We start from the raw sequence: 15,536 nt of genomic DNA, 5'->3' as shown, positions 1-15,536 counted from the left end.
CCAGGAACTCCATAAGAACAAGTTGTTGAAAACTAGCAGACTATTCAGGGACTGCATCACTAAACACTTCCTCTTTTGTCCTTTGCTAGAGCTGAATAGGCCATCACTTTTGGAAACATGAGACTGGGCAGCACGGACCTTTGGTCTGACCTAGTATGGATGTTAAGTTCTTTAAATAACTACAAGGGAATGTCTCAAATTTGACACTAGAATGCAAGAGACAGCGAAAAAGCCAACAACAGCAACCCAGTAAATGCACATCCATCTACCAGCAGTTCTGAGTTTATCTGTCATTTTCTACTCAAATGGCTTTCTTCTTCTTTCCTGTCAAAAACACTCAAGGCAAGTGTCTGGCAGTAAAACTCCGCATTGAAAAAATTCTGTATCATCTCCTCAGTTATAAAATAAACAATTGGAAATGCCAGATCTGTAGTGCTGCCCAAGACTTCTGGATTTTAGAGCAAATCATTAAGCAGCATCCTGTGCATTATTATTCACATACTGTTTATCTCTACAGTCATTGTTAGACCCACAGGTAACACTCATATTGTGATCTTTCTAATGTAAGTCAGGTTACAGCACATTATTATTGCTTGTAGAAGCACGAATCTATATGCTTTTTTTCTGGTATAGGATTTTAAGTTATGCTGGGAGAGCTGTTTCACGAATCTTCCTTTGCAGACGTGTCCATTCTTTTACCACCAAGGTCCATCTGACTAACTCATTAAAGATATTAATAGACAGATGTGGAAACACTGGGTTTGTATGATGTTCCAGGGCTAGCAGGGTGCAGGCCATCACCTGTGGTCCACTCACTACTCATTACTGAGTAATAGGTGAGAGCATATGATACAGCAACTCAAAGTGCCACGGGAAAAATACCTCTTCAAGTACTAATAACTATTTTTTTTCTTGTGAAACTTGTACTAGAACTCTAATTGTGGCTTCAGTAAATGTTTTTCTTGCCGTTGAATTCCTACTCGTTCTTTACAAGACTGAAATAAAGAAATACGTATAAAGGTAAGTACTTTTTTTTCCCACAGACACTTGAAGAAGTCCCATTTTAGTTTGAAAAGTAAAGTTGCTCCCTGCGAATTGCAAGACTATCTGCTAAATAGAGCACGTGACAAAGGAATGCGCCCATTGGAGATAGTGCACTAACAGCCTTATGAGGTTCTCACCACCAAACTATTGATCATCAGGGATAAAGGCTCTTTAACACACAGTCTGACATTCATGTACAGCTTCACTGGAAGGAGAAACTATTTGCTGAAAGGAACATATGGACAACTATCCCTGTAACACATTCAGGATGACACAATGCATGGCATTCACCATGCAGGTTATTGGCTCCTTAAGTGAATTACTGAATATAAAAACAAGAACGACATTTAGAAATATAGGACCAGATATCTAGTTAACATGTCTACCAACCTCCCAAATACTTCAGTCTCTTTAAACGTATTATCCTTTTCCATTCACACATCCAGTAACCCCAGACAAACCCCAGGAAAAGAGGAGGGCAGGAGATGATTAGCTGTTCCACAGTCTCAAATTAGCTCTATATAGCAAAACAGTCATTGCTAGAAAATTTCTGACTGTAAGTTCAACAATTAAAAATGCTGAGAAAAAAGAATGTAGACCCAGGGTACAAAAACAAATCATCAAATCACCAGGAAAAAACCCCCGAAACATAGAATGCATGTAGCAGATAAAGCATAAAAAAATAATTTCTCAATGTATATTTTAGATATTCCAGGACTCACCGGAGGAGCATGTTTCCCTTTTTTTCTACAACAGATTGTAATTCATCCAAAAACTAGTCATACTCAAAACTGTATCATGTGCAAAGTTACTCTACTAGCTTTTGGACATATCAGCCCAGTCCATATTTATTCATCGATATTGCCCACCTGAATCAAAATCCAAAGCTTAATTCTCCCACTGCTGCTGATAAACTATTTACCTGTCTTTGGATCAATGGAGAAATACGGTTGCCCCTGAAGAATGCTGTAAACCACTCTAGCACTGTTTCCGTAAGTGGGATCATCAGCATCTGTTGCCTTTACTTGAAGTACATATGCACCTGCAAAGAAACACAGGTAATCACATTTTCAGTATCGAGCAGTGATCAGGGATATTTCAGACACGTTAGTCCTGTTGTTACTGGATTCGGTTGTAATTCTTGTTCCACTGGAAACAAGGCGAGAATAAAACTGTCAATTCTTCAGATCCATCTAGGTAACAGCTGAGGCATCATGGGAAGGAAAGGGGAAGCAGTCCAGAATCAGAAGATATTTATAAACAGTTTATGATGCATGCACTAATTACAATAAGTTTTTGCCCAACACATGTAGGATGGAGGCCTGAAGAAGCGCAATACCGGATTTTGAAAAAGGAGTATGCCTCACAGTCTTGTGTGAAAAGGTTGACAACTGTGGAAGTAAAATATGTGAGTTGCCTTTAAAACAAGTCTCTGGTCAAGCAAGTCCTGAATCTGCCAGTGAACCAATCTCTAAGTACCTGAAAATACTATACTGCAGTGTCCTAAAGGTGGAATTCACATTCCCATTGTAGAATGAAATGAGGTGTTTGGTTGAGCCAGTTGTCTTCAACATCCAGACTTCAGTCTTCGTCCCTTTCCAATAGAGCTAATTAAGAAACAAAAGTACCATGGAGGAAGAAACTCCCCTTGATATTCTATTTTCATTCATGATTATAGACCAGACCTAGTGCAGTTTACTTTATATTCCAACTTAAAGGGGACCCATGCCATGGAGCGAAAGAAATGCACGTGGAGACAGAAAACACACTGCAAATGGCAGTAGTCTTGCAGAAATGTCTTGTCCCTCCTGCTGGTTACTAAGCAATTTATCTGCATTTCCCCACTGCCCCATGATGCAAGTAGTGTTCAAACTATAGTCTTCAGCAAAATAAATGGCCACATATTTAGGCTCTCCCATCAGCTTTGAAGAATTAATAGTTTCCTACAATTTTCTGTGCAAATGAATGTTGGGGTCTGCAATGCTGATGTGGAGTGAGTGAGGGTTAAGACAACCTATACGAGAAACAGCACAGGGAAGAGGGTTATCCCCACCATTTTTTTTTTAAGAAATGTTCTGCATTTGGAGGTCATCTTACATTTTTTCAACTAGATCCGTGGAATACTGCAAGCGCTTCAAGACCGCTACTTTTCTGTAATGAAAACTGGCAAGTTTCAAAGGATGTTCACAACTTAAAATTAACCTTAATGGACTTGTCGAAGTTTATTTCTGGGAGTGCCTCACTGAGAGATGCTCCATGTGAAAGGTCCTATGACTTAGACAGGAAAGTAACTCATAGCAAAGGTAGCTGTTTGGAGAATTATTTTTTTTTCCAGTCCCCACCCCCCCCAACAATCTCTCCAGGTAAGGACTGACAGTGGTGCTGAAGGGTTTGGAATTAACGTTGTAAAAATACTTGCTGCACGGTGGCTGGTCATACAAGACTGCTGCTGTTACGGTTATTTCTTGAACAATAGAGAATGAAAAGGTATTCCAAGAGATATTCTTTCTATCTCCTGAAGAAGACACAGAAATGTAAGTGTAATTTGACTAACAATCACTTTTTAAAGTCAATAGGCTGATCGTGTTTTTAAGCTTTGGGCAAGTTTCATTAAAATCCACTTCCAAAAGAAATGAAAGATTATAAATGAATAAATTAATGAAAATAAACTGTTGAGATGGATTCAGTTAACTAAAAGCCTAAGGCAACTCTTTTGATATTCTGGATGTGAAAGGTGAGGAATGATACGTGTTAGAGAACACCAAAGTCCAGGTTCATATAACAACTGTGGAAGCAGTGCCTACTAAAACATTTGTGCCTTTCTTTACATAACAGATAACCATAACCGACTGTACATTAAATAGCTCAGACAAGCCCAGCTGGAGGGATACATTTTCCTGCTGGAACGACATACAGAAGCTATCTAATACCTGTAGAGCATTTGATGGCTTTCCTCTGCTCCTGTCCATAAGGAGTATCTTTGTAATAGGATCACCCACTTTCAGCCCTGTCCTCTGCTCCAGAAATTCAGGGATCCACAGCAATAACAGTTCTACTTCTGTGACCAAGATGGAGAAGGAAACGGTGGCTTTGAAATTTTTCCCCTCTTTCCTCGAAAAACAGAAGTTCGCTGTATGTGCCACCTTTGGACCTGTTCCTTCTGGAACAATTACATTGACAAAACATGTCATGTTCATGTCATGTACAGTACAACCTCCCTTCCTTGTATAAACACAGCTGTCTTCCTTTATTGTTACAGTATCTCACTATCTTTCCAACCTAAAAAATTCAGTCTACTTTTTCCACTGAAAAGAAATGCTACCTTTTAATATATTTCCCTCCTCCTTTCCTTCCTACCAAATTGTTTAGTCGTTCACTGTGTTCTGACCTTTGGCTGGTGGGTTTTGCTCCCCTCTGAGGTGGTGGCAGAAAGCATCAGATTCCCAGATGCTGAGGTCTGTGCTGGAACTGGTTGACTGAGAGCTTTGTCTGACAAATGCGCTGCTTTGGGATTGGTTTAAGATAATATCCTGCACTCTTCCCAACAAAAAGACAGTGCTGTTACACATTCCCAAGTCTCCCCTTGGGCCAGGGCTCTTGTTTCTGATGCCACAGTGGTTTCTACTTCAGGGAGCTGATTTTAGTTTGTCTTCTGAGTAAGAACTGACAAAATTTTGTCATCATATTACCAAGACCTTTGCTTTGCACCTTGAAGGGAGCAACATTCTCCATAAAAGAACAGGACAGGCAGACCAATATTTACAAAGACAAATGCAGAAAGTTAAGGTTCTTTGAGAAAGTTAAGGTTCTTTGTACATTCTGGAAGGCTAGCCACACCCCCCATTTTCTCACAGGTTACCAACAGAGAACTTGCAAACACCTTAGAGAAGACCTCTCTACTACTTGATGCTATCTGATAGAAACAGCAGACCTGTCACACCGAGCACTGGTCATCACCTCAAGAGGGTGAATCACATATTTTACTACTGACTGTTCACGTTGACTAACTTTGGACGACAAATGTGGATATTTAAAAGGCTCCGAAAGTCAGGCAGTGAGGAAAATCTCATGTTACCTATTCAATACTTTTGCAGTACTTTAGGAAGTGTCATCTTCATGAATTTTGCTTCACTGCACCTCACTTGCAAATTGAAAACAACACATAAGTCTATATGCCAGCTCTTTAAAAAAAGATTCCTTAAACCTAATATTGTACTAATCTTGAGATTTGAAATTAATATTAACTGATAAAATGAAGCTGCAATGAGACAAAATTAATCACACATGTTATTAAATTTTAAGGAAATTATTTAAGAAGAAAGCATTGTGCCTCTTAAGTATTCGAGCTGTTAAATAGTAATACTTATTTTCTATCCATTTCAGTTACAATTCTGCACCTGTATTTATCACTATCATAGCTTTTCTTTTAATCCTTAGAAGCTAAGTTCAGGAAAAAATAATTACAGTTTACTTTGAAGAGGACTAAGATATGATGGTTTGCTATGCTAGGTCATATTCAGAAGGCAGATTTAGCTCTGGTAAAGTTTGTGCAAAAAATGCTACGGTCTTTTTCTTACGGAAAACTTACATATACTTTAAGAAATTTTTACCTTCATATGAACAGTGTGATTTATTCTTTTATTTGTAGAATTATTGATAAAATACCAACTCATTTGTTTACTATTTTACTCTATCAAATTAATACCTAGAATAAATTTTGACTCCTTATGGTTAAATGACATTTCATTATTGTTGTTATAAAAGAGAACAATAAGGGAAGATGATCTGCATTATTTATATTTTATCTCATTATGCCTACCTTTTTATGCACATGGTAGAGTATTTAAGTTCTATTCAGATCTGCAATAAAAGATAACCCACAAGAAAAAGTCATATGGAATGAATAAGACAGATCAGCATGACACTGAATTAGTGGAATTCATAAATGTATTTCCTCCGGGTGAAATAAAACAGAAAAAAACACCCCAAATCCAAAATTATAATTGATTTTGATACTGTCCCACAAAACATCCTTGTCCCTAAAATGCGGAGATATGGATTTGACAGGTGGACCACTTGGTGGATAACGAATTGGCTGGATGGTCACACTCAAAGAGTTCCAGTGAATGACTCAATGTCCAGGTGGAGACCAGTGACAAGTGGTGCTCTAAGGGGTCGACATTGGCACCAGTATTATTTAACATCTTTGTCGGGGACATGGACAGTGGGATTGAGTGCACCCTCCAGAAGTTTGCCAATGACACCAAGCTGCTTAGTGCAGTTGACATGCTGGAGGGAAGGGATGCCATCCAGAGAAACCTTGGCAGGTCCCACGCGAACCTCATGAAGTTCAACAAGGCCAAGTGCCAGGTCCTGAACCTGGGTAGTGCCAGTCACCAATATTAGTACGGACTGGGAGATAAGTCAACTGAGAGTAGACCTGTGTAGAAGGACTTGGGGGTATTGTTGGATGAATATGACCAGTCAATGTGTGCTCGCAGCCAAAAAGCCAATCATATCCTGGTCTGCATCAAAAGAAGAGTGACGAGCAGATTAAGGGAGGTGATTCTCCCCCTGTACTTGACTCTTGAGGAACCCCACCTGGAGTATTGTGTTCAGCTGTGGGGCCTCCAGCATCAGAAAGACATGGACCTGCTCGAGCAGGTCCAGAGGAGGGCCACGAAGATGATCAGAGGGCTGGAGCACTTCTATGAGGACGGGCTGAGAGAGTCGAGGTTGTATAGCCTAAAGAAGAGAAGGTTCCAGGGAGCCTTTATAGTACAGCCTCCCAGTACTTATAGGGGGCCTGCAGGAAAGATGGGGTGGGACTTTTTATCAGGGAGTGTAGTGATATGATAGGGGTAACTGTTTTAAACTGAAAAAGGGTAGATTTAGATTAGATGTAAGTAAGATGTAAGTAATTCTTTACTGTGAGGGTGGTGAGACAACAGAACAGGTTGCCCAGAGAAGTTGTGGATGACGCTTCCCTGGAAGTGTTCAAGGCCAGGTTGGATGGAGCTTTGAGCAAACGGGTCGAGTGGAAGCTGCCCCTATCCATGGCAATGGAGTTGAAACTAAATGATCCTTCCAACCCTGGTCCCTCCCAACCCAAACCATTCTATGATTCTATGATTTATGACTGAATGCATAGACTGGTAGCACTTCAGTATAGGAGAAACTTTACAAAGTATACTAAACTAACACAAATCAAGAACTACTCACTCAGTACATTCATCAGTTTCTCTTAAGTTCCGACAGCATTAGGTAAGAAATGGTCAATTAAATATTCAAGAAACCTATTTTTTCTTTTTATGATATAAGTATTCACATATATTTAAGATGTTGGCATGTGAGGTATTGAATGTGTTAGTGGGGGGATTTTTAATTAGCAAAGCTGGTAATTTTTCATAAATTTAATCCATACATTCTCTCAGGAGGCTGAAACAACAGATACACCAGTAACCGTGTTTATCTGGTTTTGCATATTCAAAGCAAATCTACTGTGGCTGAGAATGGATTTTAGAGCTCATTCCCTATTCCATCATTTGTTCCCTAAGGCCTAGCAACAGCAGCTTAAAACCAATCAATATCCTTTTTACAGAGCAGTGCCCATCTCCCCTTCTTTCCAAAACTACTATGACCAGCAAGCAGCTACTGCTACACCACCAGCAGTATCTTCCTCCAACCAAAACAAAGATTTGCTGAAAGAGTCTGAGCCAGAACGAGTGCTTTCACGGCAATACCTCTAGTGGTGTTCATGTCACCTATTATTAGACTTCTACCATGTAGGCATCTACACTCATACCAGGCACCTGGAGTTCACTTTAGAATCATAAAATCATAGAATTATTATGGTTGGAAGAGACCTTTAAAATCATCAAGTCCAAACGTTAACCTAGCACTGCCAAGTTACTACTAAACCATGTCCCTCAGCACTACATCTCCACGTCTTTTAAATATCTCCATGGATGGCGACTCAATTACTTCCATGGGCAGCCTGTTCCAATGCTTGACATTCAGTGAAGAAATTTTTGCCAATATCCAAACTAAACCTCCCCTGGAACAACCTGAGACCATTTCCTCTTGTCCTGTCGCCTACTACTTGGGAGAAGAGACTGACCCTGACCTTGCTACAACCTCCTTTCAGGTAGTTGTAGGGAGCCATAAGGTCTCCCCTCAGCCTCCTTATCTCCAGGCCAAAAGACCCCAGTTCCCTCGGCTGCTCTTCATAAGACACGTGCTCTAGACCCTTCACCAGCTTTGTTGCTCCTCCTTGGACATGCTCCAGCACCTCAATGTCTTTTCTGTAGTGAGGGGCCCAAAACTGCACACAGTATTCAAGTGGCAGCCTCACCAGCGCTGAGTACAGTGGGACAATCACTTCCCTAGTCCTGCTGGCCACACTATTTCTGACACAAGCCAGGAGGCTGTTGGCCGCCTTGGCCACCCGGGCGCACTGCTGGCTCATATTCAGCTGGCTGTCAACCAATACCCCCAGATCCTTTTCTGCCAGGCAGCTTTCCAGCCACTCTTCCTCAAGCCTGTAGTATTGCATGGGGTTATCGTGAGCCAAGTGCAGGACCTGACACTTGGCCTTGTTGAACTTCATACAATTAGGCTTGTCCCATAGATCCAGCCCGTCCAGATCTCTCTGTAGATCCCTTGGTAGCCAGGGGCTAGGCACAGTGAACCTGGTAGCGCTGGTTTGCATGTACCAGTGATGCACAGCTAGCCACATGAAACACCACAGCTCAATCCATATCTATGTCTAAGCTCTTATGCAAAAATGTGATGTTGCAAGGTGAAGGAAGCAGACAGCGTCCATTAGCCTGCCTGAAAGTTCTGCCACGGAGCTAGGTGCCTGACGATCCCTGCACAGATGAATTCTTAGATATTCTTAGTACATGCTCCAGGTAATTCAACCTTATTACAAAAAAGAAAGAAGAAATACTGATTTATAAATGAACTTTTATTAAGGCAGACATTCAAAGTCATGTTTTAGCCTGATAAATAGCCGGCACTGAATATAAAAAATAATCTATTTCACAGTCATAGCAGTTTCAACCGTGTTAATTCATCTGTCAGATCTTTTACGACAAACAGATATTTCTATGAGAGGTCAGGCATGTTATTTTAATGTGCCTCAAGTCATTTACTAACTTAAATACATACCTAATGTTCTAAACAGGTTTTCTGAAATTGGTTTCTCATCCTTTCAGTATTATCAAGCATTGACCATTGCATCTAACAAGCTTTTTATTTTATTGCAAAGCATAAAACCAATATACTTTTAAAAGCAGACTCTAAAATCTAATTATTTTTTTGCAGGCAATAATACAGCTGTAAATCTTTAATGCACAAAGGTGGTGATGGAGGATCACATTCACTATAGCTTGTGACATTTTAATTAAAATATGTACTTACATTACTACATTGAGTAATCAAATGAACAAAAAAATACAGTATTTTTTATTGTTTGGAAACACCTTATAAGATATTCAGCATTTAAAGAGACTTATATTTTTAATTTTTCATGTGCAATCAACAAATATTTGATGTAAGGCATTATAAAATGCAGAAGAATGGAACTGCTTAAGTAGTTATTTATGTTTTAGAAAGAAAAGGAAAATAATGCTAAACCATTCACATGGCTCAAGGAAATGGTATGGAATTTTAATGAAGATTATATTTTCTTTAAAATAATACAGACGATACTGAGGACTAACATATTGTAAATAGTTGTTTTAATCACAGCAAGCATACTGGCCTGAATTTTACTCTGACTGAAGTCCACAGGCAATCCAGCAATAACTGCAAATAGAATGGGGCCCAAGATTTCTAACTCATTGATCAAACTGACTGAAATGGCGCTAAAAAAGCCTCATAGTTTATATTAGAATGACTGGAGGGAACTATAGGAAGCCTGAGTTTATACCATAGTGAGAATGTTTGTGAAATAAGGATTTGACTTCTAGAACTATCTGCATTTTTTTTGACAGTCTTTCATTAGTAAAAATGCTACTTTGTCAAAAACAGAAGAATCTCTGAAAGAAGAGCAGTATTGTTTGAATCTCTTCCCATACAAAAAGTATTAGAAAGAAATGTCAAAATTTTCTAATACACCCAGTCTGATATTTCAAATTCCTTATGAATGAACAGCCAAAATTTGTTACAATAATGACGCTGAAGTTCAGACCATCCCCAATTTCAAAACAAAACATTTAATTTATTCATTTCCCCCTCCTGGCTTTTTATTGCAAAAGACTAAAATATTGACCTTTTGTACTCTTTCAGCTTGGAAATAAGTTTTGCCATCACCAAAGCGTAGGTGGTATATCTTGCTGGCTGTGGAGCTGCTGTTGGCTTCTAAAATAACCAAGCAGGGAATCTTTTGTATGTTTAATTCGTTAAACTAAAGGGCATGACCAAGAATTCACAAAATTCAACTGAGACTAGATAAATCGGTTGTTTTACTGTAGAAGAAAATGAGAGGATTCAAGGCCAGGAGAAGAGGACAACATACTTACTTAGACGTTATTCCTGCAAAAATAATTTATGGTCAATAGAATTGCAAAGACAAATTAAAATGGAGGTGGAAATATGTCAAGTCTTTTCTCACTAACGTCAGCTTTCACTTGGCCTGCAAATTCCATTAAGTCTTTTAATAAATGCCAAAATCCAGGTAAGTAGTGACAGTGCATTATTTTCCACAGAAAGTGTGGGGAAACTGCTTTGAGGTTTTGAAGAGGCAAGAGGGGGCTGGATGGGAGCAGTAAGGTTTGAGGGTAATTGAGAAGGGAAGAGATACAGCAAGTGAGAGCAGGACTTCAGCATGTTGTAAGTGTTCCACAGGCTCTCGCTGGAGCCTCTCTCCGCTCCGCACAGATCAGAGGTTCAGTCAGAGGACGTCACTCAGGCTCTTGTCCAGCCAAATTTTTATTATCTCCAGTGTCAGAGATCCCACAGCCTCTTTGGATGCTCCTATGGGATTCTGCCAAGAAAACTCCTGAACAAGCTCAAGTCTCCTCTTTTGAAGTCCAGGGCTGTGATTTTACCATTTATCTTGTCCACTTTTTTTCCTGTCTTTTGTTAGTAGGAAATAAGTAAGAGACAACATATCTGAATTTTCACAGAATTTACTTTTTGTAATGGACTGTCAAGGTAGTTGCATCTATTCATGGTGAGTAAAGATCAAATAGCAGATCTTCTGCCATAAACGTTCTTTTTCTTTTCGTTTTTTTTTTTTTTTTTAACCCAGCATGGTTTTCTTGTAGAGTCAGAAGAGCTGTCATCATCTTGCTGTACAACCTCTTCCCTACCACATGTATGGTTTTGTGGTTTTGTCACTGTGCTGGGAGTTGTTGGCGCGTGGTACTTTTGACAGAAATCAGACGATTGTGCAAACCTTTTTTGTATGGGTGGGAGGAAGCATGAGCATACCTGCTGGCATAGAAACTCACTACTTTGCACAATTTTCTTCCTAAACAATTCCCAGAATAGCACCTTGGCAACTTGGCACTACATTGCAATTCAGATCAGGAGATTCCCTGTCTCAATAAATATCCCCCTGACCTGCCACTGGCAGTTTTGGCAAAGCTCCAGTACTGGGAGAACATGCGCATCTGTAAGGAGAGATGCTGACATTGCCCTTTTGGGGCTTATCTTTTATAGAAGGAATTACCAATAATACGTTTTGAAGATATACTCCTGAAGCTGACTCCCACTAAAGTAATGTGAGGAAGGCATATTTTACTTGGAAAAGCCAGTTTCCAGTTTATATATTCATGGCTGTGCAGCCCTCATAATAACACAAGCTTGCTGGCTCCATCAATATCTTGAATACTAGCCACAATCGGGGAAGCACACTTTTCTCCTGTTTTGCATTCCAGACATCACACAGAACATATATATTTTTCTCTCAGCTGTCAGAAGCAGCTATGTCCACCAAAGCAATACTGCCATTCCCTGTTGTAATTGATGAAGAATGGCAGCTTTTTGCTAATACTTTTGCTGTGCTGGTAGCTAAAAGCAGCTGTTGCAAGTCTCAGCATTTAGTGCACAATCAAACGTATTTCTACTATGTCCAGGATAACACTTGATTTACAGTGGCAACACTCCAGGTAGTATGGAAGCTGGCTTTCTTAAGCTGAACTACATAACCACTCTGATTTCATTTGGAAAACAGTGCTTTAAGTGTTGAGGGTTTTTTCCCGGCAAATTGGAAGACATGGCATTGTGAAGGAGAAAGATTTCCTTGTTTCTTCTTCCTTATGCTCTAAATGCTTCATAAAGCAGAACTTAAGTTTTAGAAAGAGTCAGCGCATTTCATTGCCCGCAATGTCTTTATGTCTCAAAGTCTTTCTTGCAAATTAATTTATAGGTCCCTTACTCCTGGCCATCCCTGTCTCCCTCATGGATGATGAGGGCAAACAGGGGAAACCTACAGCTGTGGGCTTTTAGATAATTATTTAGCTTGGAAATCAGAAAAGCAATTATTTTCTTTTTCCTTTTTTTCCTACCCTCATCTGTTGGGGTCGACCAGAGTTAAGCCACTAAGGGCACACAATCTGACTAAGCTAATAATGACTCTGTTAGCACTGAATATTTATTTAATGTATTTATTTTTATTAATTTAGGCTATTTATTTATTTATAAAGACATCCAGCTGCTTACACAGTCCCAAGGCTGTAATGATGTTTACAGAGGTTGCACTTCTGAAGAAAATGAACAGCCTGAAATAGCAGCTAATAGTCTATACCCAATATGCACATAAAGGAGTAGCCTTGTAAAGCAACTGCTGGAAATAACGCACAAGGAGAGCAGCACAAGAACCAATTAGCAAATACTAAGCTTAGTTTGAAAAATACATCTCTTGAGAGTGATTTTTCTTTTTTGCTTTCAAGTCTGTGGATTGTTTTCCTCTTACCAATGTGACAGAAGGTCCTCTCACACATATGAAATTTAGCAAATAGAAAAACTTAGCCTTGAATTTTGCTTTTATCATCTTGACAACTTGATAACTTTTCAGGCCATGACTCCATAGGGACTTAATTTTGCCAGTATACCCATCATGGCTAGGATGTGGGAGATAAAAATAAACAGTACACCCTCTAATCACGATACCTATGCTGGCAAAAACTCTTACGGCAGATGTCTCTGCTGATAAAAGCATGCTTTTTTTGGTTTAATGTTTTGCAGAGAGGTGGTATAAGCTGTATTAGAAGAAAGAACCTTTCTGATATCAAATGCTATGTTTGAACCAGAGGACTTTGCCAAAAACATTGTATGAAAATAGATGTGCTCTAGGAAGTAAATATTTTCTTCAATGGAATTGTGAAATAATAGATGCACCGAAATCTTAAGGGTTTGAGGAGAAAGAGTGAACCCCAGAAAAAGAGCACAAAGAGCTGCTATTCAATTATTAATCTGTAAAGTGGTTCGGTATGATTAAAACGTTTTTCAGATGCAAGTGTTCAAAGAAAAGGCAAGAAAAGGCTAAGTATTAAGCTCGGTTTGAATGAGGTAAGTGATATACTGGAATTGATTCCTCGCTTTTGAATGCTAACGTAACTTGACGGTTGTCACGATGTTTAGCTGTCCAGCATTTGCCAGTATCAGCTGCACGCCTCTCAACAACATTCCATCCTTCCACGGCCAGATGAAAGAGTATCAGGAAAAGAACTTTAAGCAATCACTTTTAAGACATTCACTTTTCTTGTGGAAGAGCTCCTGGAGATTCTTAAGGTGTGGCAAAGGTCTTGGAATTGTGACACCGCACCCCTCCCACCCCCAAAAAAGTATGCCAAATGTGGTGGACATCGCACCAACGAGAAAACATGTCATAGTGTATTTCCATTACTTTACTGTTTGAAGTTTTCATGAGCTGGAGTTTCACACATCATTTCTTCAAATGTCAAATGATTTATTCAGAATGTAGTAATAAGAAAACTTGAGCTTTACATAGGACATAAGAAAAAATTAGTGTGAAATAAACGTCATTCATACTGAATGTCAGTTAAAAGGACTTCGTTTTGATTCTCAGTAGATGTTCGGATGGTATATGGAGGCTAGTTTGTTTCATTTATTTTCACCAGATGTTGGCCCTGGTTAGAAATAACTTAATTCTATGCTCACCCAGGCATCTTTACCTGAATAAAGTTAATTTCTACATCAGAATTTGGTGAAAAAAATCTTTTTAGTTTTGCACGACAGAACTAAGTCTATCAGGACCTCTTGGTCAGTTATATTTTAATAGTCATGCACTTAGGATCAAATTTTGGTAACCAAATTTCATACTAATCTGGTGACCTTTCAAGAAAAAGAGATTTGGACAGGTTGATGACTGAGCTCTTTTAAAGTTTGTTTTGCCTGCATCACATCTTCTTCTACCTACTTAAAGCGTTGTGGGTAAATCTTTCAAGAAGGATGCAGAGCAGTCTTCATGAACATTTTTTTCCTTCATGTTCTTTGTATTTAACTTTGGATCTTTTCTCTTATTTAAAATCTACATATCTCCTAAGTACAAAGTTGGATTAGACAGAGACAGAAAAACATGCAAAAATAACCTCAGAACACAACAGTGACTTCTACACAATCTAGTATGTAATGTGATATTCTGTGAAAGGTGTTGATTTTTCTTTAATTATATAATCAGAATATTGCTTTGAAGACTTTCCTGATACTTCAAGATGAAAGCACTGAAAATCCATAGGATTTTACTCTATACATTTGCATTAAATTTTAAAATGTCATCTGATCAATTCAGTGATTTAATTCATAATTTCTGTGCTATTCTACACAGCTTCCTAGATCAACATCCAACTACACTAACTTTCAGCAGTGATAGGGGACAGTAACCCAACATACCCATAACAGGGGTCTGACTATATGGGCTTCAGAAGGTGGAACAGCATGGATGTCCTCAGGCCCGACAAAAGGTTCCCCTCGTCCAAACTCATTTGCAAGAATAAGAAAAACGGTAAGAGGCATTGTTACTCCACGTGACAACAGGCTCAGCCTCCATCCCAAACAGTATTTCATAAAAAAGGTGGAAGAAATCCATTATTTGAAAACATTCAAGATAACATGGCCCTATGTAAGTCCTGGTCCGATTCCTAGCAGTCATTGGTTTAAACCCTGGCCCTTGTATCCTTTCCAATCATCTCTTACCTTTTACCACAATAGTTGGGCCTTCCTAAAATAAAGCTAATGAACGAATTTCCCTTTGTACAAGAACAGGGTAAGGAGTAATGAACCGAACATACAGCAAGGGAGACAGAGGTTTTTGATGTATGAACAGAGACAGCTTGCACAGGACCGACTGTGGTGACTTTTCTCAGCCAGGCTTTCTGTTCCCTCTCAGAAATCCCATTCCTGTTGTAGGAATGTCCCAGCCACTTATAAAGGTACAAACAAGGTAAACTTCAGATTTCCTTAATAATTCATAGCAGTTTACTGGACTTTGCACAAGCAGCTGAATCATTCTTGCAGCA

The 15,536-nt window shown here is 39.2% G+C and overlaps 1 protein-coding gene across 2 annotated transcripts in view; it reads right to left on the bottom strand.

Moving 5' to 3' along the window:
- Positions 1 to 15,536, bottom strand: part of CDH12 (cadherin 12) — a 574,263-nt gene that overhangs the window by 75,388 nt on the left and 483,339 nt on the right. For both annotated transcript variants that reach the window (XM_074576152.1, XM_074576153.1), the window contains one exon: positions 1,967 to 2,086. In XM_074576152.1, coding sequence (XP_074432253.1) covers positions 1,967 to 2,086 — 120 coding nt within the window. The remainder of the gene's footprint in view (positions 1 to 1,966; positions 2,087 to 15,536) is intronic.

This window comes from Larus michahellis, chromosome 2 (genome assembly GCF_964199755.1).
Source record: "Larus michahellis chromosome 2, bLarMic1.1, whole genome shotgun sequence".
In the NCBI taxonomy this organism is placed as follows: Eukaryota; Metazoa; Chordata; class Aves; order Charadriiformes; family Laridae; genus Larus; species Larus michahellis.
This window is presented reverse-complemented; position numbering and strand designations above follow the sequence as displayed.